This window comes from Lipotes vexillifer, unplaced genomic scaffold (genome assembly GCF_000442215.2).
Source record: "Lipotes vexillifer unplaced genomic scaffold, Lipotes_vexillifer_v1.1 scaffold259, whole genome shotgun sequence".
NCBI lineage: Eukaryota > Metazoa > Chordata > Mammalia > Artiodactyla > Lipotidae > Lipotes > Lipotes vexillifer.
The window spans coordinates 302-25,112 of record NW_006797031.1 but is presented as its reverse complement, the minus strand read 5'-3'; the positions used below and the strand labels follow the sequence as shown (position 1 = coordinate 25,112).

At 36.4% G+C, this 24,811-nt stretch overlaps 1 protein-coding gene across 1 annotated transcript in view; it reads left to right on the top strand.

Moving 5' to 3' along the window:
* The window catches only part of NBEAL1 (neurobeachin like 1), a gene marked incomplete at its 3' end in the record, with an annotated part of 145,371 nt that extends 120,893 nt beyond the window's left edge, over positions 1–24,478 (top strand). The window contains exons 36-43 of the mRNA XM_007469188.1: positions 6,203–6,351; positions 6,964–7,097; positions 15,546–15,647; positions 17,296–17,391; positions 17,785–17,909; positions 20,501–20,641; positions 23,398–23,528; positions 24,380–24,478. Of these exons, the coding sequence (XP_007469250.1) occupies positions 6,203–6,351; positions 6,964–7,097; positions 15,546–15,647; positions 17,296–17,391; positions 17,785–17,909; positions 20,501–20,641; positions 23,398–23,528; positions 24,380–24,478 (977 nt within the window). The remainder of the gene's footprint in view (positions 1–6,202; positions 6,352–6,963; positions 7,098–15,545; positions 15,648–17,295; positions 17,392–17,784; positions 17,910–20,500; positions 20,642–23,397; positions 23,529–24,379) is intronic.
* Between the last annotated feature and the right edge of the window lie 333 nt (positions 24,479–24,811).

Below are 24,811 nucleotides of genomic sequence, written 5' to 3'. Positions count from 1 at the left end.
AATTTGGAGCTGGACCTTGAAACTAGAAAATATTTTGAGCTGAATGATAATGAAAATGTATCAAATTTATGGGATACAGCTGAGGTATTTATCTGGAAAGTACAGTGTGAAATATAAACTTTTAAGCAAAAGGAAGAAATTATAAAGATAAAAGCAGAAGTCCATGAAAGATAAAACCAAAAAACAAAAAGAAAGATCAAAGAAAACAAAAGTTGGTTATTAAAAATCAGGTAACCAAACAATAAACCTCCAGCCAGATTGGTTAGGAAATAAAGACAACATAAATTACCAGTATCAGGAATGAAAGAGGAGATAACATTACAAATGCTAAAATGATTGAAAAGAAATACATTAAAATAATTAAAAGGAAATGATAGGGACTTCCCTGGTGGTCCAGTGGGTAAGACTTCTCACTCCCAATGCAGGGTGCCTGGATTTGATCCCTGGTCGGGGAACTAGATCCCGCGTGCATGCCGCAACTATAAGAGTTTGCATGCCGCAACTTAAGAGTCCACATGCCGCAACTAAGTCCGCATTCTGCAAGTAAAAGATCCCACGTGCCGCAACTAAAGATCCTGCATGCCTCAGTGAAGGTTCCGTGTGCGGCAACTAAGACCAAGCGCAGCCTAAACAAATAAATAAATATTTAAAAAAAAATTCCAGACATCATTATAAAAAAAAAAAAGGAAATGGCAACTTTATGCCAATAAATTTGACAATTTAAATGAAATGGACAAATTCCTTGAAAGATATAAATTATCAAACCTCTCCCAGGAAAAAATAGCCTTAGATATATTTTAAAATTTTGAATTTGTAGTTTAAAAACTTCCCCTTAACAAATATAAAACATACTCATTTTCTCATCTCTCCTTTGTTACCATACATATTAAACCTGTATATGTTTTAAGCCTAACAGTACAGCTTAATGCAGTTACTGTTTTATGTACTTGTCTTTAAATCAGTTAAGAGAAGAAAAAACTGTGTAATTATGCTTTCCTTTATATTTCCCTGCATATTTACCTACTTATACACTTCATTTCTTGGTGTACATTCAGATTACCATCTGGTGCCATTTCCTTTTAAGCCTGAAGGAATTCCTTCAGTATTCCTTGTAAGGAAGGTCTATAAGCCACAAATTCTCTTAGTCTTTTGTTATCTGTGGAGATTTTTATTTTGTCTTCATTTTTGACTACTTTTTAAAAAATTGAGATATATTTTTTGAAAATTGAGATTCACTTAACGTAAAATTGACTATTTTAAAGTGCACAGTTCAGTGTTTTTTTAGTATATTCACAGAGTTGTGCAACATCACCACTCTCTAGTCCAAGAACATTTCCATCACCTCAAAAGGAGATCTTACACCTTTCAACAGTCAGTCCCAATTTGCTCTCCTCACATCCTCTAGCAACCACTAATTGGCTTTCCTTCTCTATGGATTTGCCTATTTTGAACATTTCATGTATTTCATTCAATATGTTGTTTTTTATGTCTGGCTTTTTTCATTCAGTTTAATGTTTCCATCCATTTGTTTTTATGGCTGAATAATATTCCATTATATGGATATACAGTTTTTGTTTAGCCGTTCAGCAGTTGATGGACATTTATGTAGTTTCTTTTTTCTTTTTTGGCTATTATGAATAATACTGCCTTGAACATTCATGTACACATTTTTTTTTTTCGGTACGCAGGCCTCTCACTGTTGTGGCCTCTCCCGTTGCGGAGCACAGCCTCCAGACGCACAGGCCCAGTGGCCATGGCTCACAGGCCCAGCCACTCTACGGCATGTGGGATCTTCCCGGACTGGGGCACGAACCCTTGTCCCCTGCATTGGCAGGCGGACTCTCAACCACTGTGCCACCAGCGAAGCCCCATGTACACATTTTTGTATCAACTTATATTTTCATTTATCTTGGGTATAAAAAAAAAAAACTAGGAGTGGATTTGCTGATCATGTGTTAATTCTATGTTTAACCTTTTGAGGAATTGTGAAACTTTTCATAATGACTGTACCATTTTACATTCCCTCAGCAATGTATGAAAGTTCTAATTTCTCCAAATCTACCCCAACTTCTATTATTCTCTGTTTTGTTTTTCTTTAATTTATGATACCATCCTAGAATGTTAGAGGTGGTATCTTGTGATTTTAATTTGCATTTCCCTAATGACTAATGATGCTGAACATCTTTTTATGTATTTGTTGGACATTTATATGTCTTTTTTTGAGAAATCTTTATGCAGATCCTTTGCCTATTTTTTAATTGGGTTGTCTTTTAGTTATTGAGTTGTAAGTGTTCTTTACATATTTTAGCAACAAGTCCCTCATTAGATACAGGATTTACAAAAATGTTCTCCACTAAATTGTTTTTCTTTCTTTTTGTGGTACGCGGGCCTCTCACTGTTGTGGCCTCTCCCGTTGTGGAGCACAGGCTCCAGACGCACAGGCTCAGTGGCCATGGCTCACGGGCCCAGCTGCTCCGTGGCGTGTGGGATCTTCCCAGACCAGGGCATGAACCCATGTCCCCTGCATCGGCAGGCGGACTCTCAACCACTGCGCCACCAGGGAAGCCCTGAATTGTTTTTTTTTACTTTCTGTTGGTATCTTTCGATGTACAAAAAATTTTAATTTTGATGAATTTCCTTTCATCTATTTTTTTCTAAGAGTTTTTGGTTTTTTTTTTTTTTTGCGGTACGTGGGCCTCCCACTGCTGTGGCCTCTCCCGTTGCGGAACACAGGCTCCGGATGCGCAGGCTCAGTGGCCATAGCTCACGGGACCAGCCGCTCCGCAGCATGTGGGATCTTCCTGGACCGGGGCCCGAACCTGTGTCCCCTGCACCAGCAGGCGGACTCCCAACCACTGCGCCACCAGGGAAGCCCTAAGAGTTTTATATTTTATCTCTTATGTTAGGTCTTTGATCCATTTTGAGTTAAGTTTTATATGTGGTGTGATGTAGGGGTCCATATTAATTCTTTTGCATGTGATTCTAGTTGCCCCAGCACCATTGCTTTTTCTTTTGAAGATAGTTTTGTCAGATATAGAATTCTTGATTGACAGTTTTTTTCCTTTCACCATTTTGAATATGTCTTTCCACTACCTTCTGGTTTTCACTACCTTTTGTTTCTGATGAGAAATGTGCTATTAACCTTTTCTGTTGTGTCCTGTATTGTGGTGTTTTTAGGTTATTCTTTTTGTCCTTGGCTTTTAGTACCTTGGCTTTAGGACCATGTTTGGATATCTTTGTGTTTATCTTGCTTGCAGTTCATTGAGCTTCTTGGATGTGTAGATTAATTTTTTTTTCATATTTGAGAAGTTGCCAGCATTATTTTTTCAAATATATTTTGGCCCTTTTTCTCTGTTCTCTCCTCTGGGTCTCCCTTTGCACATATGTTGTTTTGCTTGATGGTGACCCTTTGAGGTTCTTTCATTCTGCTTGATTCTTCTTTCTTTGTGTTCTTCAGATTGGACAGTTTCTTTTTTTTTTTTTTCCCCGTATGCGGGCCTCTCACTGTTGTGGCCTCTCCCGTTGCAGAGCACAGGCTCTGGACGCGCAGGCTCAGCAGCCATGGCTCTCGGGCCCAGCCGCTCCACGGCATGTGGGATCTTCCCGGACTGGGGCACGAACCCGTGTCCCCTGCATCGGCAGACGGACTCTCAACCACTTTGCCACCAGGGAAGCCCTGGACAGTTTCTTTTGATCTATCTTCAAGAGCCCTGCTTCTTTATCCTTCAAGTTCAAATATGCTGTTGAGTCCTTCTGGTGAATTTTTCGTTTAGTTATTGTGCTTTTCAATTTCAGAGTTTCTCGTTTGGTTCCTTTTTAAAATATATATATAATTTCTATCTCTGTATCAATAATACTCTATTTGACTAGGCTTTTTTGCCATAATGCACTTGGGTTCTTTAAACATAGTTTCCTTTAGTTCTTTTCATGTATTTTTATGATAGCTACCTTGAAGTCTTTGTCTACTAAGTTGAACATCTGAGGTCCCCCAGAGACAGTTTCTTTTTACTGCTTTTGAGTTTATGGCCCGTATTTTCCTGTTTCTTCCTATGTCTCATAATTTTTGTGAAAACCATACATTTTAGATAAATTATACCAACTTTGGTTTCTGATCTCCTTCCTTGATGCTGGTTGTTGTTGTTGTATTTTTGTTTGTTTAGTGACTTTTCTAGATTAAGTCTGTGGAGTCTGTCTTACCTGCAGTGAATGCCACTGATATCTGTACTTACTGGGTTTTTGTTTTGTTTTGATTTATTTTTAAAGCCTTGCTTACTAGGGGTTGCCCCTGGGTCAGCATAGCTTAGTGGTCAGCCAGTGATTAGTTTGTTTTTTGTGTTTAAACCCCTTGATCAGTATGACTGCCACTCTTTGCCAGTGGATCTGTATGTGGTTTAGAGAATGCATTCAAATTTGATGATTTACACATCTGCCCTTTTACTTGTTATGATTGTAAAGCCTCACATTCAGCCAAGAATGAGTAGCTAAGTCTCAAGTATATAATTTATTCTGGACATCACTTTGTTTAGGTTATAAACAACACATGGCAAATATTTCTTAGAACTTATTTTAATACTGTAAATTGACCAGGTTCATGGGACTTCCCTGGTGGTGCAGTGGTTAAGAATCCGCCTGCCAATGCAGGGGACACGGGTTCGATCCCTGGCCTGGGAAGATCCCACATGACGTGGGGCAGCTAAGCCTGTGTGCCACAGCTACTGAGCCTGCGCTCTAGAGCTCGCGAGCCACAAGTACTGAACCCACGTGCCACAAGTACTGAAGCCCACGCGCCGAGCGTCTGTGCTCCACAACAAGAGAAACCACCGCAATGAGAAGCCCACACACTGCAACGAAGAGTAGCCTCCACTCACCGCAACTAGAGAAAGCCCATGCACAGCAGTGAAGACCCAGTGCAGCCCCAAATAAATGAATGAATAAATAAATAAATTTATTAAAAGAAAAAATTGACCAGGTTCAATAATATCCTTTGTTGGCATAAGCAGGTTTTTTGGTTAATATAATTTTAGTAATTTTTAAATATGTCCTTGATTATTTTCAGGGAACTGGATGGGGTAGTTATCTAGGGAGCTGTCTTTGGTTTTGTTAGATTCTTTTAGTCAGCCTTTTAATGGGATTTTATTTTCTTTCTTCAAGGACTAGTGAATTCAGTGGATGTCAGTCTCATTCATTTTCAAATGAAAAGCCAAAACACTTTGTTTCATAGAATAGAAATAACCTTCAGACTATTTACTCTCTCAGGTCACTTTTTTCTCTATTTCATCACTGTGAATATTGGAATTTCACTGTTTAGGAAAACATTCTCAGTTTTTTATTTTAAGCTTAGCTTTAATGGTTGCAATATTCCCAGTTAGGTTGGTGATACTTGTAGAGCTTCTCATCGAAATCCATTGGAAACAAAATTAGATTTAGTCATTGCTATCCTGGAAATGAGGCAAATGTGAAATATCTAGGACCAGAGAGCAGCTGGCTTGAAGGATATACTTGAATAACATTCCATGAGTCATAGGAGTTCTCATTTCTGTACTTGGCAGTTAAAAGTCACCTAGGCCACCAGAAGACTGTCCCTTCCCAGTTATTTCCTCCAAAAAGCATACTTGATAACAGTCCTCCAAATATGAGATGACTTCACTTTAAGTATGGTGTGGCAACAGTGGCTCCTAGTATTATCTCCATTTACACTATCAGGGGATACTATGATGATGATGCTCTAGCTTTTGTTGCTCTTGAAACATCTCATTTTACAGTTTAAGAATCAATCGTAATACTTCTAATAATTATTTATGAAACACCACTAATGACACAGTCCTTTATTCACAGATTCATTTATTCCCTGGGTCAATTCATGTCTGCCAAATATAACTAAAAAACATGACCAGTATTGCTGCATGTTTGAACCATCCTCTACCAGTAGTATTGAAGATTCACTATATTTTGTTTTAATGGGTCATATACAATTGAAATGTAAAACATATGTTTTTTGAAACTTAGTTATTGGGTAATAAGTATATTTGAACATATTTAAGTAATTTAATATGCAGTGGAATGGTTTTTGTAGAAAATTCAAGTAGTCTTTTGGATACTGACCTTACAGACACGAGATTTGTATTTGAATATGATGTTCTTTTCCATTTACACAGAATACATTGTTGGATGTTGTTTGTTTGTTTGGTTTTTGTTTTTACAGTAATGAGAAAGAAGAACAGGATCAAAAAGAAAAATTGGTGTTGTTGGAAGACTGTGAACTCATTACAATAATTGCCATAATTCCTGGCAGATTAGAAATCACTACTCAACACATTTACTTCTATGATGGCAGCATTGAAAAAGAGGACGGTGAGGAGTTCTGGGGGAATAATTTCTGTTGTTCAGTAGTTAAGTATCTAGCTTATCAATCATTAATGAGAAGAAGGCGATAAGGTGGGACTGTAGAATTGTAGTCTACCATGTAAAAAGAGACATGGAAAGTCAGTATGGAATTAAATTTATTATCAACAATGTACTGAAGGGAATGCTTCCTTTTTATTAATGTTTTTGAAAAGGTTTGGCTAGAGGGGATTGCTATAAACTTAAGTTATAAAATACAATTTTACATTTATTTATATGTACACTTGTTCCTAGAGGATTTTCACCTAATCCTTTATCTGAAAATAAAAAGATATTTAAATCTAAGCTGGCAACATAAAGAGAAAAGGAAAATTTTCTAAGATATAATATTCAGAGTTATTCTCTATTCCAATGGAAAGGAAGTAGAAAAGCTACAGAATTTTAAAATAGCCTTAAAAGAAACAATTTAAACATCCAATAAATTTAACAAATGGTTTTCATCATACGGAAACTGAATTCCTTTTCCATAGTGCTACTTTTGTCAGGAACTAGGAGGTATTTTCTGCATAGCATGAGTAACTTTTTGTGGTACCCCAGTCACAAGATTGTTTCTGTTTTCAGGAGTAGGCTTTGATTTCAAGTGGCCTCACTCTCAAGTTCGAGAGATTCACCTACGACGGTACAACTTAAGGAGGTCAGCCCTTGAGATTTTTCATGTTGACCAATCCAACTACTTTCTCAATTTCAAAAAAGAGGTATGTAAGATGCTAACTTTCTGGAAGCCCCAGACTGTTAGCTTGAAATTATTTTCCAACTAGTGAGCTGTAATGAAACTTCACAACTCTACTCTTTCATCGAGTCAAAATATATATTAGAGGAAAAAAATACATACCTTTGGGACTAACCAGTATATGCATTTTTGTTGGAATTTATGTGCAAGTGTTTGGAGGATATTTGTTTTCAGTTTTTATATATAGGTAGATAAAGAAGTCAGTAGAATATTGAGTGTCAGCTAATAGGTGTCTCACAGTATCCAGTTGTGAAATAATATGCAATATATATGATATAACTGGATTTATGAAATTAGGTTGGGTTCAATTCAACAATAGTGGAGCTGTGTAATCAGGAAGAATAATGGAACATGTTTTTCTAGGAATAGAGTAAATTCTTACATAGTGTAAGTGGTTAAGAGATTGCCACTGAAGCCAGGTTACCTGGATCCAAGATCATTCCACCACTAGCTCTGTAACCGTTGACCCGTTACTTGCCCCCAGCCTTCCTTCCCTCTGTCATATACTTGAGGTCAGACTTGTATCACAGTCTGATAGCTCTCTCCACCTTGCCTAGCTTTCTCTCCATTTTCTCTCACTGTCATCTCTCCTAATAAAATCCTGCATGTTCAGTTCTGTCTTAGCATTTGCTTCTCAGATGACCTGGATTAGCATAGTCATAACTAAGTTTCTGTTCATTTGTGAGTTGCAGGTTTATTTGTAGATGATTTGATTCAGACATTTAAAGAGCATTTTTCTATTTTTACAAAAAGATAGTTTTTTACTATTAAAAATAAGTTTTCCCCCATAGGAAAATACAATGTATATGTTTTTTAGAAAGCTATTTTATGTAAGTAAACCAAGCACACTCCTATTGAATACTATGCTTTTGTAAATAGTTTTTTGTTTGTTTGTTTTTAGACCTAGTGGTATGGCTTTATTTTGTTCCATTTATTTAATTCATTCTTTTGGTGGATTCGGGGCATAATAAGTTCGATTCTTATTGATAGATATATGATGCTAGAAGGTTATCCAGGGAGAAATGACAAATATCTCCAGTTGGAAATATAAGTGTAAGGTAGACGTTAGGGGGGTAAATATAGATCTGGAATCAGGAGCATATGGGTAACAGATGAAATTATGACAGAAAATAATATCACCTCATGAGCAGAACAGAACAAGAAAAGGAGTAGATGATGGTGGACCCCATCGTCAGTTTAAGGAGCAGGTAAAGGAAAAGGAGTTGGTGAGAGACTGAGAAGGATGATCAGAGAGTGATGTAAGACCTGGCGAGTGGTGTCCTGGATGACACGTATGGGAGAGTTTTAGGGGTTAATCTGTAAGGTCTAATGACATGTATCAATACAGTGAAGCCCAAAACTGATCATCGAATTGGAAAATGAGGTCAGTTGCACTGACACAGTGCATCCAGATTGCTATGAAAAAACTACCATAGATTGGATGGCTTAAACAACAAATACTTATTTCTCTTAGTTCTGGACTGAAAGCTGGAAGTTCAAGAGTAGGATTCCAGTACAATGAGGTTCTTGGTGAACACCTTCTTCCTGGTTAACAGATGCTGTATCCTTATATGGTGGGCAGATAGGGAGAAGGAGAGAGAGAAAGAGCTAGCTCTCTGGTCTTTTTTTTTTTTTTTTTGAATTTTTGAATTTTATTTTATTTACTTTTTTATACAGCATGTCCTTATGAGTCATCAGTTTTATACACATCATTGTATACATGTCAATCCCAATTGCCCAATTCATTACACCACCATCCCCAATCCCCACGGCTTTCCCCCCTTGGTGTCCATACGTTTGTTCCCTACATCTGTGTCTCAATTTCTGCCCTGCACACTGGTTCATCTGTACCATTTTTCTGGGTTCCACATATATGCGTTAATATACGATATTTGTTTTTCTCTTTCTGACTTACTTCACTCTGCATGACAGTCTCTGGATCCATCCACGTCTCAACAAATGACCCAGTTTCGTTCCTTTTTATGGCTGAGTAATATTCCATTGTATATATGTACCATACCTTCTTTATCCATTCGTCTGTCGATGGGCATTTAGGTTGCTTCCGTGACCTGGCTATTGTAAATAGTGCTGCAGTGAACATTGGGATGCATGTGTCTTTTTGAATTATGGTTTTCTCTGGGTATATGCCCAGTAGTGAGATTGCTGGATCATATGGTAATTCTATTTTTAGTTTTCTAAGGAACCCCCATACTGTTCTCCATAGTGTCTGTATGAATTTACATTCCCTCCAACAGTGCAAGAGGGTTCCCGTTTCTCCACACCCTCTCCAGCATTTGTTGTTTGTAGATTTTCTGATGATGCCCATTCTAACGGGTGTGAGGTGATACCTCATTGTAGTTTTGATTTGCATTTCTTTAATAATTAGTGATGTTGAGCAGCTTTTCATGTGCCTCTTGGCCACCTGTATGTCTTCTTTGGAGAAATGTCTGTTTAGGTCTTCTGCCCGTTTTTGGATTGCGTTGTTAGTTTTTTTCATATTGAGCTGCATGAGCTGTTTATATATTTTGGAGATTAATCCTTTGTCCGTTGATTCGTTCGCAAATATTTTCTCCCATTCTGAGAGCTGTCTTTTTATCTTGTTTATGGTTTCCTTTGCTGTGCAAAAGCTTTTAAGTTTCATTAGGTCCCATTTGTTTATTTTTGTTTTTATTTCCATGACTCTAGGAGGTAGATCAAAAAAGATCTTGCTGTGATTTATGTCAAAGAGTGTTCTTCGTATGTTTTCCTCTGAGAGTTTTATAGTGTCCGGTCTTACATTTAGGTCTTGAATCCATTTTGAGTTTATTTTTGTGTATGGTGTTAGGGAGTGTTCTAATTTCATTCTTTTGCATGTAGCTGTCCAGTTTTCCCAGCACCACTTATTGAAGAGACTGTCTTTTCTCCATTGTATATCCTTGCCTCCTTTGTCATAGATTACTTGATCATAGGTGTGTGGGTTTATCTCTGGGCTTTCTATCTTGTGCCATTGATCTATATTTCTGTTTTTGTGCCAGTACCATACTGTCTTGATTACTGTAGCTTTGTAGTACAGTCTGAAGTCAGGGAGTCTGATTCCTCCAGCTCCGTTTCTTTCCCTCAAGACTGCTTTAGCTATTCGGAGTCTTTTGTGTCTCCATACAAATTTTAAGATTTTTTGTTCTCGTTCCATCAAAAGTGCCATTGGTAATTTGATAGGGATTGCATTAAATCTGTAGATTGCTTTGGGTAGTATAGTCATTTTCACAATATTGATTCTTCCAATCCAGGAACGTGGTATATCTCTCCATCTGTTGGAATCATCTTTAGTTTCTTTCATCAGTGTCTTATAATTTTCTGCATACAGGTCTTTTGTCTCCCTAGGTAGGTTTATTCCTAGGTATTTTATTCTTTTTGTTGCAATGGTAAATGAGATAGTTTCCTTAATTTCTCTTTCAGATTTTTCATCATTAGTGTATAGGAATGCAAGAGATTTCTGTGCATTAATTTTGTATCCTGCTACTTTACTAAATTCATTGATTAGCTCTAGTAGTTTTCTGGTAGCATCTTTAGGATTCTCTATGTATACTATCATGTCACCTGCAAACAGAGACAGTTTTACTTCTTCTTTTCCAATTTATGTTCCTTTTATTTCTTTTTCTTCTCTGATTGCCGTGGCTAGGACTTCCAAAACTGTGTTGAATAATAGTGGTGAGAGTGGACATCCTTGTCTTGTTACTGATCTTAGAGGAAATGCTTTCAGTTTTTGACCATTGAGAATGATGTTTGCTGTGGGTTTGTCATATATGGCCTTTATTCTGTTGAGGTAGGTTCCCTCTATGTCCATTTCCGGAAAGTTTTTATCATAAATGGGTGTTGAATTTTGTCAAAAGCTTTTCTGCATCTACTGAGATGATCGTATGGTTTTTATTCTTCAATTTGTTAATATCGTTTATTACATTGATTGATTTGCGTATATTGAAGAATCCTTGCATCCCTGGGATAAATCCCACTTAATCTTGGTGTCTGATCCTTTTAATGTGCTGTTGGATTCTGTTTGCTAGTATTTTGTTGAGGATTTTTGCATGTATATTCATCAGTGATATTGGTCTGTAATTTTCTTTTTTTGTGGTATTTTTGTCTGTTTTTGGTATCAGGGTGATGGTGGCCTCACAGAATGAGTTTGGGAGTGTTCCTTCCTCTGTAATTTTTTGGAAGAGTTTGAGAAGGATAGGTGTTAGCTCTTCTCTAAATGTTTGATAGAATTCACCTGTGAAGCCATCTGGTCCTGGACTCTTGTTTGTTGGGAGATTTTTTTTTTTTTTTTGCGATATGTGGGCCTCTCACTGTCGTGGCCTTTCCCGTTGCCGGACGCGCCAGCTCAGCGGCCACGGCTCACAGGCCCAGCCGCTACGCGGCATGTGGGATCCTCCCAGACCGGGGCACGAACCCGTATCCCCTGCATCGGCAGGCGGACTCTCAACCACTGCGCCACCAGGGAGGCCCTGTTGGGAGATTTTTAATCACAGTTTCAGTTTCATTACTTGTGATTGGTCTGTTCATATTTTCTATTTGTCCATTTCTTCCAGGTTGTCCATTGTATTGGCATAGAGTTGCTTATAGTAGTCTCTTAGGATGCTTTGTATTCTGCGGTGTCTGTTGTAACTTCTCCTATTTCATTTCTAATTTTATTTATTTGAGTCCTCTGCCTCTTTTTCTTGATGAGTCTGGCTATAATGGCTTATCAATTTTGTTTATCTTCTCAAAGAACCAGCTTTTAGTTTTATTGATCTTTGCTATAGTTTTCTTTGTTTCTATTTCATTTATTTCTGCTCTGATCTTTATGACTTTTTTCCTTCTACTAACTTTGGGTTTTGTTTGTTCTTCTTTCTCTAGTTCCTTCAGGTGTAAGGTTAGATTGTTTATTTGAGATTTTTCTTGTTTCTTGAGGTAGGCTTGTATAGCTGTAAACTCCCCTCTTAGAACTGCTTTTGCTGCATCCCATAGGTTTTGGATCGTCGTGTTTTCATTGTCATTTGTCTCTAGGTATTGTTTGATTTCCTCTTTGATTTCTTCAGTGGTTTCTTCGTTTTTTGGTAACGTATTGTTTTGCCTCCATGTGTTTGTGTTTTTTACGTTTTTTTCCCTGTAATTCATTTCTAATCTCATAGCGTTGTGGTCCAAAAAGATGCTTGATATGATTTCAATTTTCTTAAATTTACTGTGGCTTGATTTGTGACCCAAGATGTGATCTATCCTGGAGAATGTTCCGTGCACACTTGAGAAGAAAGTGTAATCTGCTGTTTCTGGATGGAATGTCCTATAAATATCAATTAAATCTATCTGGTCTATTGTGTTATGTAAAGCTTGTGTTTCCTTATTTATTTTCATTTTGGATGATCTGTTCATTGGTATAGTGAGGTGTTAAAGTCCCCCATTATTAATATGTTACTGTCGATTTCCTGTTTTATAGCTGTTAGCAGTTGCCTTATATATTAAGGTGCTCCTATGTTGGGTGCATATATATTTATCATTGTTATATCTTCTTCTTGGATTGATCCCTTGATCATTACGTAGTGTCCTTCCTTGTCTCTTGTAACATTCTTTATTTTAAAGTCTATTTTATCTGATATGAGTATTGCTACTCCAGCTTTCTTTTGATTTCCATTTGCATGGAATATCTTTTTCCATCCCCTCACTTTCAGTCTGTATGTGTCCCTAGGTCTGAAGTGGGTCTCTTGTAGACAGCATATATATGGGTATTGTTTTTGTATCCATTCAGCCAGTCTGTGTCTTTTGGTTGGAGCATTTAATCCATTCACGTTTAAGGTGATTATCGATATGTATGTTCCTATGACCATTTTCTTAATTGTTCTGGGTTTGTTTTTGTAGGTCCTTTTCTTCTCTTGTGTTTCCCACTTAGAGAATTTCCTTTAGCATTTGTTGTAGCGCTGGTTTGGTGGTGCTGAATTCTCTTAGCTTTTGCTTCTGTGTAAAGCTTTTGATTTCTCCATCGAATCTGAATGAAATCCTTGCCGGGTAGAGTAATCTTGGTTGTAGGTTCTTTCCTTTCATCACTTTAAGTATATCATGCCACTCTCTTTTGGCTTGTAGAATTTGTGATGAAAAATCAGCTGTTAACCTTATGGGAGTTCCCCTGTATGTTGTCGTTTTTCCCTTGCTGCTTTCAGTAATTTTTCTTTGTCTTTAATTTTTGCTAGTTTGATTACTATGTGTTTTGGCGTGTTTCTCCTTGGATTTATCCTGTATGGGACTCTCTGCGCTTCCTGGACTTGGGTGGCTATTTCCTTTCCCATGTTAGGGAAGTTTTCGACTATAATGTCTTCACATATTTTCTCTGGTCCTTTCTCTCTCTCTTCTCCTTCTGGGACCCCTATAATGTGAATGTTGTTGTGTTTAATGTTGTCCCAGAGGTCTCTTAGGCTGTCTTCATTTCTTTTCATTGTTTTTCTTTTTCTGTTCCGCAGCAGTGAATCCCACCATTCTGTCTTCCAGGTCACTTATCCGTTCTTTTGCCTCGGTTATTCTGCTGTTGATTCCTTCGAGTGTAGTTTTCATTTAGTTATTGTATTGTTCATCTGTTTGTTTGTTCTTGAATTCTTCTAGGTCTTTGTTAAACATTTCTTGCATCTTCTTGATCTTTGCCTCCATTCTTTTTCCGAGGTCCTGGATCATCTTCACTCTCATTATTCTGAATTCTTTTTCTGGAATGTTGTCTATCTCCACTTCATTTAGTTGTTTTTCTGGGGTTTTATCTTGTTCTTTCATCTGGTACATAGCCCTCTGCCTTTTCATCTTGTCTATCTTTCTGTGAATGTGCCTTTTGTTCCATAGGCTGCAGGATTGTAGTTATTCTTGCTTCTGCTGTCTGCCCTCTGGTGGATGAGGCTATCTCAGTGGCTTCTGCAAGTTCCCTGATGTGAGGGACTGGTGGTGGGTAGAGCTGACTGTTGCTTTGGTGGCCAGAGCTCAGTAAAACTTTAATCCACTTGACTGCTGATGGGTAGGGCTGCGTTCCCTCCTTGTTGGTTGTTTGGCCTGAGGCAACCCAACACTGGAGGCTACCTGGGCTCTTTGGTGGGGCTAATGGTGGACTCTGGGAGGGCTCACGCCAAGGTGTACTTCCCACAACTTCTGCTGCCAGTGTTCTTGTCCCCACGGTGAGCCACAGCCACCCCTGCCTCTGCAGGAGACCCTCCAACACTAGCAGGTAGGTCTGGTTCAGTCTCCCCCGGGGTCACTGCTCCTTCCCCTGGGTCCCGCTGCACACACTACTTTGTGTGTGCCCTCCAAGAGTTGAGTCTCTTTCTTCCAGTCCTGTCGAAGTCCTGCCATCAAATCCCACTATCCTTCAAAGTCTGATTCTCTCGGAATTCCTCCTCCCATTGCCGGACCCCCAAGTTGGGAACCTGAAAAGGGGCTCAGAACGTTCACTCCAGTGGGTGGACTTCTGTCTTATAAGTGTTCTCCAGTCTGTGAGTCATGCACCCAGCAGTTATGGGATTTGATTTTACTGTGATTGCGGCCCTCCTACTGTCTCATTGTGGCTTCTCCTTTGTCTTTGGATGTGGGGTATCTTTTTTGGTGAGTTCCAGTGTCTTCCTGTTGATGATTGTCCAGCAGCTCGTTGTGATTCTGGTGCTCTCCCAAGAGGGAGTGAGAGCATGTCCTTCTCCTCCGCCCTCTTGGTTCCTAATCTGTAAATAGTTTTAAAAGCACATATGTATGTGGTATCTAAACTTCATAACAATGTTCAGATTAGATATAGCAAATTCTATTCCTTTTTTTATAGATGAGGAAACTGAAGTTCAAAGATTAATTTTATTTCTTTACATTTGCATAAACCTGAGTAATTCACAAAACTGTAAGGGTAGAGATTATTATATTTAATATACAAATGAGACTCAGTAAATTAATTGATTTGCCAAGATGATTAGTAAATGACAGAACTAAATTTGAACTAGAAGTGAAGTAGTTTTTTTGATTCAATGTCTGAAGATGATTCCATTATATACTATAAAGTTCTAAAAAAACACATGTCATAATTTCGTTAAGCCTTGTAGAATAGAGAAGTTAAAACCACAATCGTCTATTTATATGAAATGTTCAGAGTTGGCAAATGCATAGTGATGGAAAGTAGTTTAATGTTTGTCAGGGGATGGGAGGGAGTGGAAATTGGGGAGTGATGGCTAGTGAGTATGTAGTTTCTTTTGAGGATAATGGAAATGTTCCAGAGTTAGATAATGTGAATGGTTGCACAACTCTGTGAATATTAAAAAAAGCCCACTGAATTGTATGTTTAAAAGGGTGAATTTTATGGTACATAAATTATTTCTCAATAAATCTGTTAATAAAGCCACAATCCTGGTTTGTCTTGATCAATTTTTAAGCCATAAAGTGCTTTTGTTTTTAATAGGTTAGGAACAAAGTGTACAGCAGACTGTTGTCACTTCATTCTCCAAATAGTTATGGAACCAGATCACCACAGGAGTTATTCAAAGCATCAGGATTGACACAGGTAGGAAATTTTAAGTCACTGATTTGCTGTTCATTTTATATCTCAGACTTTTGCTTAGAAGTAAAACTTCCTTCTTTCAATTATTTTATTTTGATTATGCAACTGCTCTTCTTCCATTCAGATTGGTCTTATGAATTATCTTTGAATCATTCTGTTTCCCTCACACACAGTGCCCTGTCTCTAGTTGGCATGTCATTCAGTTCATGGGCATAGCTTATAAATTCTTTTTTTTTTTTTTTTTTTTTTTTTTTGCGGTACGCGGGCCTCTCACTGTTGTGGCCTCTCCCGTTGCGGAGCACAGGCTCCCGACGCACAGGCCCAGCGGCCATGGCTCACGGGCCCAGCCGCTCTGCGGCATGTGGGATCTACCCGGACCGGGGCACGAACCCATGTCCCCTGTGTCGGCAGGCGGACTCTCAACCACTGCGCCACCAGGGAAGCCCTAAATTCTTCTTTTTTAATAGTGTTCTTTTTAAAAAATAGTACACGGGATTTTTTTTCTTAATAATAAAAATAATCTGTGCACAAGAAAAAAAATGGGAAAATACAAAAGACACCATGGAAAAAAGGCAAAACAAACAAAAAAATTCTCCAATCCTTCTATCTGCCAAAGCTAACTAATGCTTTTGTGTATTTTTATCCTCACATATATCCCAACATCTCTTGAATTTACACTGTCCAAAGCCAAAGAAAGGCCCTTGTTTTTTGCTCTCTAGGGTTTTAGTAGTCTTCCAGTTAGGTTCTCTTGCCTCATGGCTCTCTCCTTCCTCCTACATATGTGTTAATCTTTCAGTGTAGCTCTTGTTCAAAAGCCATCAGCAATTGTTTCCTATTGCTTATGGAATAAGTTTTATTTAATAGACTATATTTCCTGCTTTCTGTGGAATAAACTTTATTCATTAAAGTACTGTTTCCTCAGTTTGGCACTCAAGTACAGTTATAATTGGGCTTTCTATAAAATCTGTATATATAGATTAATTTTTCACTATTTCCCATAAGTATGTCCTTTGCTTAAGGCACACAGTAAACTTAAAAGTGTGTATTAATCTGTCAGCAAAATGCTTGAGCATGCCTACACTGTGTAGAGTAATTAGTAGTCTAAGTACAGTAAGGTGATTAAAAAAATAATGTTTATGTCTTCCTTTAGAAAATTTTTATATCTGTTATAGCAAAATCCCATTTACCTTTGCTCTATAAAAGTCGTTTTCTGAATATAGTTAATATAATGTTATTTAAAATTTGTAGATCATTTTAGTACGTTGAGATACTGATTTTTAAATATTTATACTTAGGAAATCTTCAATTTATGACAAAAATTTCAAATTTGGGCAGTCCTTCTAGAATTAAAAAGTTTTAAGATATTCAAACAAAATATTTTTTAACTGAAGAAAAGACTTAATTCTTATGGAAGACTTTTTATATTGTATTGTAGGAACTTTCCTTTTCTAGAATTTTTAAAAGGAAGTGAATTTACGAAAAGCTTATTGATTTTACCTCCCTGTTAAATAATTTTTAAAGCTTTATTCCTTTATCAAAAAGATGATAGAGATAATGGGAACAAAAGATTATTTTAGTACTGTCAGTAATAGTTACTGATTTCTAAGAGATACAGATTAATTTTGATTTTTTCTTTTTTTGTGCTGTCTAGAAATGGGTAAACAGAGAGATATCAAATTTTGACTACCTCATTCAATTAAATACAATGGCAGGACGAACCTATAACGACCTTGCGCAGTATCCTGTGGTGAGTTTTATATAAATCTTGTAAATGTGGAATTACCTTTCAGTTTTCTAATGCACAAAGTATATGTGGATGATATCTAGTTTTTATTTTTAAAAAGATATAGAAACTGATTTTGCCTTTCTGTATATTTCTACCCTGCTATTTTCAAGACATATGTAAATATGAAGAGTATTTTAAAAATAAAAACCCTTTTTCTTTCACTTCATTGAAAATATTCCAGTGAAATTACAGGAAATAATGCTTCTGGTTATTGAACTAAAGATGAATAAACATTTGCAACAGGGAAAAAATAAAGACTATCCCTTTTTGTCTTAGACAAACATTTATATTAGATATGGAGATAGTAGCCTCTCTAGGAAGGAATGTCTAAATTGTAAATTGTGGCTCTTTTAGTTCCCCTGGATTTTACAAGATTATACTTCAGACGAGTTGGATCTTAATAACCCATCTGTATTTCGAGATCTATCCAAACCAATTGGGGTAGTTAATGATAAAAATGCCAAAGCCATGCGAGAAAAGTAAGTGCTTTTCATCCCTTTTGAAAGATGCCCATAGCTTGTTTGAATTTGTATTGATTTCTGCTATGGCCAACCAAGTGTTACTTTTTTTAAATGCACAACTACTTTTGATAATCAGAGTCTGGTAATTCCTTTATTCCTTGAAAATATATCAGTTGTCCTTCAAATATCTTAACTATAGTCTGTGTATTTCCCTTCATTACCAAAGTTAAATTGATATTGTTTAGAATTTCTTTCACCTTGTAATAAGTATGTGCTAAAAGGTAATAGGTTCTTGAAATTTTTCTCCCCAGGTATTTTAGACTTAGTAACTTACAAATCTAACATTCCATCTAATGTAATATTTTGGTGGATATAAAATTAATAATATTAACCTGTTGTTCACCAATAATGTGAATAAAGAACAGTGAAATGTGTGAAAATTTAGAAAGTGATGTTTGAATAAGGAAAGGAAATATTTATAGTTCTATATATTTATGAGCCACCCTGTAAACGTCTCGTACTTTTTTTTTTTATCCAAAGCCAGCTGCTGACAGTAAAAAATAATCTAATTTTAATTTTCCTTTTTCTCCGTGTGAACTTGTGGATGACTTGTCAGTTATGACTTCCAGTAATAAAGACAAAGAGCAGGGCTCCCCTGGTGGCGCAGTGGTTGAGAGTCCGCCTGCCGATGCAGGGGACACGGGTTCATGCCCTGGTCCGGGAAGATCCCACATGCTGCGGAGCGGCTGCGCCCGTGAGCCATGGCCACTGAGCTTGTGCGTCCGGAGCCTGGGCTCTGCAACGGGAGAGGCCACAGCAGTGAGAGGTCCGCGTACCGCAAAAAAAAAAAAAAAAAAGAAAAAAAAAAGACAAAGAGCAGTTCTGCAAACAAACTTAGTTGTAGATTTATTTGAAGGTTGATGGTACATTATTTTTTCCCCCCTTTTTGTTTGCAGATCTTCCCCAGGACTTTTTGCAGTGTTTAATATTTGATGTACTAAATGGAATTTTGCTGTGTATATATTACCCTACTGCCATTAGTCAAACTGTTAACACTGTTCCACAGGAAATACTGATCATATAAATTAACTTATTTTATAGATAATCAAAGATACAATTTAATTTAAATTTCAATAGTATTTTTTTTGCATAGGTACAAATGACTTTATCCCAAAAACTTTCTTTATTCTCCTGAATATTAATGATTTCTATGTAAAAGGAAATTTACCTTAGCTTGATGAACTGATTAGTATTTTGGTTTAAAAATTTCAATGTTTATTGCTTCCAAAAAACTGTTCATTCTCATTTAGATATTACATCCACGAACTCAGATGTCATGATTCAAAACAATTACAGGATCAGTGATAGTTATTGCAGAATTATTATATATCCTTTGCTGATAATCTGATTTAGACCTTCTTCTATTCCACCATCTCCTTTTTAAAAAAATTTTTATTATAGTTGATTTACAATGTTGTATTAGTTTCAGGTATACAGCAAAGTGATTCAGTTATACATATACATATATTCATTCTTTTTCAGATTCTTTTCTCATATAGGTTATCACAGAATATTGAGTAGAGTTCCCTGTGCTATAAGCATCTCCTTCTTTTACCTTTAGATCATTAGACATTCATTTTTACAATTCTTGACTGACCTTCTATATTTTTTCCATTATCTTGGCCACAGAAGGATGTCTAATTATCACATGCTTACAATAAGCAGAAAAATATAAACCACCTAAATATCTATAAGTAAATAGTTAAATTGTTGTATATTCGTACATCTACTTGTTATAAATACCATGTACCTATTAAAAATAGACTATTTAGGGCTCCCTTGGTGGTGCAGTGGTTGGGAGTCCACCTGCCGATGCAGGGGATGCGGGTTCATGCCCCGGTCCGGGAGGATCCCACATGCTGCAGAGCGGCTGGGCCCGTGAGCCATGGCCGCTGGGCCTGTGCGTCCGGAGCCTGTGCTGCGCGGCGGGAGAGGCCACGACAGTGAGATGCCAGCGTACCACAAAAAAGAAAAATAGACTATTCAGTCGTTTTGTAAGATTTTTAAAACTTTTTATTGTCGTGTGGTTGATTTACAATGTTGTGTTAATTTCTGCTGTGCAGCAAAGTGAATCAATTATACATATTTTGTAAGATATTAATAGAAAATTGTTAGATGAAAAAATAAATTGTGAACAGTATATAACGTATAGTGGTTTTATATTAAAATATATTTTTATATTAAAATATATATTAATTCATAATTCAGGATTGACACATATTCATCAAAATGTTAATATTAATTATCTCTGGGAAGTGCAATTGTAATTGATTTAAAATTTTTTTATTTTTGGTAGTTTCTCTCTGGTTTCTAATTTATCTATAGTGAATATGTATTATTGCATAATACAAAATTGTTCAAAAATCCAATATTAGTGCTATTTTATTGTTCAGAAAAAAGTAATAAATTTTTTTTCATTTATTAACATGACGTGCTGATACAAATACATAGTTTCTTAAAAACTGTGTTTTCAGCAATACAATACAAGCATATGTCTTTCTAAGTTAATTTTACTATTGTGGTTATAAAACTTTAGTTTCTTTTTTTAGATATGAAAACTTCGAGGATCCTATGGGAACTATTGATAAATTTCATTATGGTACTCACTATTCAAATTCTGCTGGGGTTATGCACTATCTTATTCGTACAGAACCATTCACCACCCTCCACATCCAGCTTCAGAGTGGAAGGTATGTTTTGGGTAAATAAGCTATTTTCTTAAGACTGTATGATAGTGTTGAAAACTCTTTGCCTTCATGTCACGTACTGTTATAACAGGGCCTTATCTTTTTTTTCTCCTCTGTTAGGTTTCGATTCATATACTAGATCCCTAGATAAAAGCAGCCAAACTTGTTTGAGAACAGGTCACTCAAACTGACTTACACAAATGACTTTTAAGGTGAATTCTTTTTTACTGCTATCCAGTGTACTTTTGTGACTTTCAACTGGGTTTAGGAATCTACCAGAGATTTAGAGTTAGAACTGATTTAGACCTTGATCCAAGACGTCTCCCAGAGATTCAGACCTAACCAATGCCTATGTAGTCCTCCTAAAAATATTTATTAATCAATAGGAATAAAAATAGGGAGAAATAAGGGCCCTTACATTATTAGTAGCAGCTCAAACAGATCTGTGATGCCATTGTATTGTCGTATCACCTGTCAGGGTTATAACTTACCTAACTTTCACATTTTCTTAATGATCCTAAAGAAAGAAACTTTTCCAAGAATCCTCCATTCCCCAATGTATCCTCTAGGAAGCTCTCTACTTACTCCCATTTTGTCTTCATGTTGCCTTATTCTTTACCATTATCATTTTGCCTTTTCTACCCAATCAAAAACTATGTAAACATTGCCTGTTCTACTCTTTCCATGTAAATTTTATCTCTCAAAATTAGCCTGGGTTCCTTATTCCTGTCTTTAGTACACCATGCCTTGGCTATCAAGGAGAGGCTTTGATCACTACACATCTCCAAATGTTACATTTGTCATGAATGCAGGTAATTTTCCTTCCAGGAAAGTATAACTGGGTCTTTTCAGCTTTTAGTGATTTTATGAACAAATGATTTTTTAAAAAGCTTCAAAAATAGATTCTGTTTGTGCTTCAAAGGACATCATCAAGAAAGTAAAAAAGACAACCAATCCAGTAGGAGAAAATATTTGCAAATTATTGATCTGTTAAGGGACTTGTATCTAGAATATATAAATAATTCTAGCAATGCAATAATAAAAAGACGAATGACCCAGTTAAAAACTGGACAAAGGATCTAAATGGACATTTCTCCAAAGAAGATTACAAATTTCCAATAAACACATGATTAACATTGTTAGTCATCAGGGAAATTCAAATCAAAACCAAATTGAGATACCTCTTTACCCACATGAGGATGGCTATAATAAAAAAGACAGATAATACCTACTGTTGATGAGTATGTCGAGAAATTGGAATAATTATGTACTGGCAGTGGGAATGTAAAATGATGCAGCCTCTGTGGAAAACAGTCTGGCAGTACTTCAAAAGGTTAAAGATAGAATTACATATTACCCAGCAATTCTACTCCTACGTATATACCCAAGATAACTGAATACATATGTTCATGCAAACACTTGTACACAAACGTACTTAGCAGCATTATTTATAATAGCCAAAATATGGAAACAACAAAAGTACCCATCAGCTGGTAAAGGAATAAATAAAATGTGGTATACCCATGCAATAAAATATTATCTGGCATGAGTTAATAAAGGGAATGAAAGATTGATATATGCTACAACATGGATGAACCTTGAAAGCAGTACGCTGAATAAAATAAGCCAGACACAAAATGCCATATATTGTATGATTTACATAAAATGTCTAAAATAGACAAATCCATAGAGACAGAAAGTAGATTAGTAGTTGCTCAGGGGTGGAGGGAGATTGAATGGAGAGTGACTGCTATTAGATGCAGGGTTTCATTTTGGAGTGATGAAAATGTTCTAAAATTGATTGTGGTGGTGGCTGCACAGCTCTGCATATACTGAAGGCCATTAAATTGTTCACTTAGAGCAAATTATATGTGTGTTAATTATGTATCAGTAAAGCTGTTCTCCCCTACCCAAACAAAAAGATTCTTCCATTAAAACTGTACCTCTCCTTCAATTTGAATATACCATTATTAGACTTTATTGATGACACAATCATTAACTATAATTAAATTTAGAGTTCTGCTAAGTTCCGCTCTGCTTCAAAACAAGGTTGTTAGGCATAAAGAGTCATATTAGTCATTAACTGTCACTTAGAAGTCATCATTTATGGAATAAATCCAGGAAAACACTATCAAAGGAGATGAAACAGAAGGGATTTATGCTGTTTGTGATTAGCCAAAACAATAAAATTGCAGCATGACCACGTGAACTTCTTTCAACTACCATAGGCCCATGATGGAACTTGAAAATAAAGTTAAAATAAGATAATAGTATATGCAAGTAAAGTATAAAAGCTTTAGCTACAGAACTATTTCCCTAACTCACCCTCTGGTTTTTAGCAAAAAAGTTTGTAAAGATACTTATGTATCAAGGATTAAATCAGCAGCATTTCCATAGATCTGTTAACTATGTATGTCAATACTATAATACTTAGAGTGATATTTAAACTCTGTAATTTTAAAATATCCAAATAATATTTATTCACTTTCTGTAATAAATTTTACTGATTAAAAATTATGCCATTTTCATCTATTTTAACTAAGATGATACTAGTGATTAAAATTATAGTATTCAGTTCCTGGCAACAAAATAAGAAAGATTGTCATAAGGAGAGCAACTTGTGTTTTTAGACGTTAAAGAGAAAGGTTAAATAAAGAGAAACTAATCATGAGGAAACCTGAAGGAAGATTAAAGGTTTGTTTTAGCCTGTTGTTGCTCTCATTCAGTATTCACTATTCTCTTTCAATCTCCACATGCAGGTTTGACTGTGCAGATCGACAATTCCATTCCATCCCTGCTACCTGGCAGGCTCTCATGGACAATCCATATGATGTGAAGGAACTTATTCCTGAATTCTTCTATTTCCCAGAATTTTTGGAAAATCAAAATCGTAAGAAATAGATTAAAAATTGGACTGAACAGGTCCCAGTGGAGAATCCTGAAAAATATCTTTTAGGACATTTTTGTGATGACCTCTAGATTATTTAAGGTTCATTCTGTCTGTGTATTATTCAGTGGCAAGGCTAAAATGATGTTCAGGTACTAGTCTTCTATGGATAGAAGTGCTACAGTGAATAAGATAAATGAGTCAAATTTGAATTGGTAAGAATTTACCAGAGTACAGTGTTTACTAGAGAAGCAAAAAATGGCTATATGCTATTTCAGCCATAAAGCTCCATGGGTTAAAAGTGTTTGAGTTAGATAAGATGAAGATTTATACCAGGGGTCAGCAAACTATAGGTTCATGGGCCAAATCTGTGGGCAGACCCATGTGTTTAGAAATAAAGTTTTATTGGAATGCAACTAGACAATTCATTTACATAAACTGTGGCTGCTTTCACAGTATAATGGCAGATTTGAGTAACTGCAACAGAGACCACAGGGCTCACAAAGCCAAAAGTATTTATTCTTTGACACTTTGTAGAAATTTGCTGACTCCTTTTACAGCAGAAGACAGGAGGCAAGTTGAAAAAAATGACTGGGTATAATTTACCACAATATTTGAAAAACCATATTATGTTTTTGAAGGAAAGAATCATAGAGTGAAATATGGTCTTTAAAAATGTCCAAATACTTTTTCTATGAGGTAGTTTAGATTTATTTTAAGTACAAATAAGGAAATTGGCAAGGTTCTTACTACTGGTGTTCTTTAGGGAAATTCCATTGTCAAAGGGCTGTTACAACTTGTTTTTCCTCCCTCAGCACCTAATGTTAATGTTTGACCCTTTGCTTTCTCGGTAGAATTGTTTGTCCTGCTGGTGAAAGCATATCCAGGACTTCATGACCTTCAATTGTTCACTCTGGGGCAGGTTGTTGGAGGCAAGGCATATGATTCTCAGAGTAAGGCAGTTAGAAGTGGTCACCTTCAGAAAATCAGATGCAACTGTTGACTAAGTGTGATCCTAGACTCTTAGTCAGCCAGAGGATTCAAGTCTTCTAAAGCAGGGTATCTGGGGTAGTAGGAATAAGCAGATTAAATTTGGATACAGAATTTAAGGTTTGCCTAGCTTGACAATTACATTCACCACAGCTAGTTGCTGTCTTGTACTACTGTCCTGGTGGCCTCCATTTCTAATTATACATTGCCTCTTTATTTGAAATGAGCTGGGTAGGAGAAAGCAAAGTATGTTAGAATGACAACAAATATGAATAAAACCAACTCAAAATTGTGCA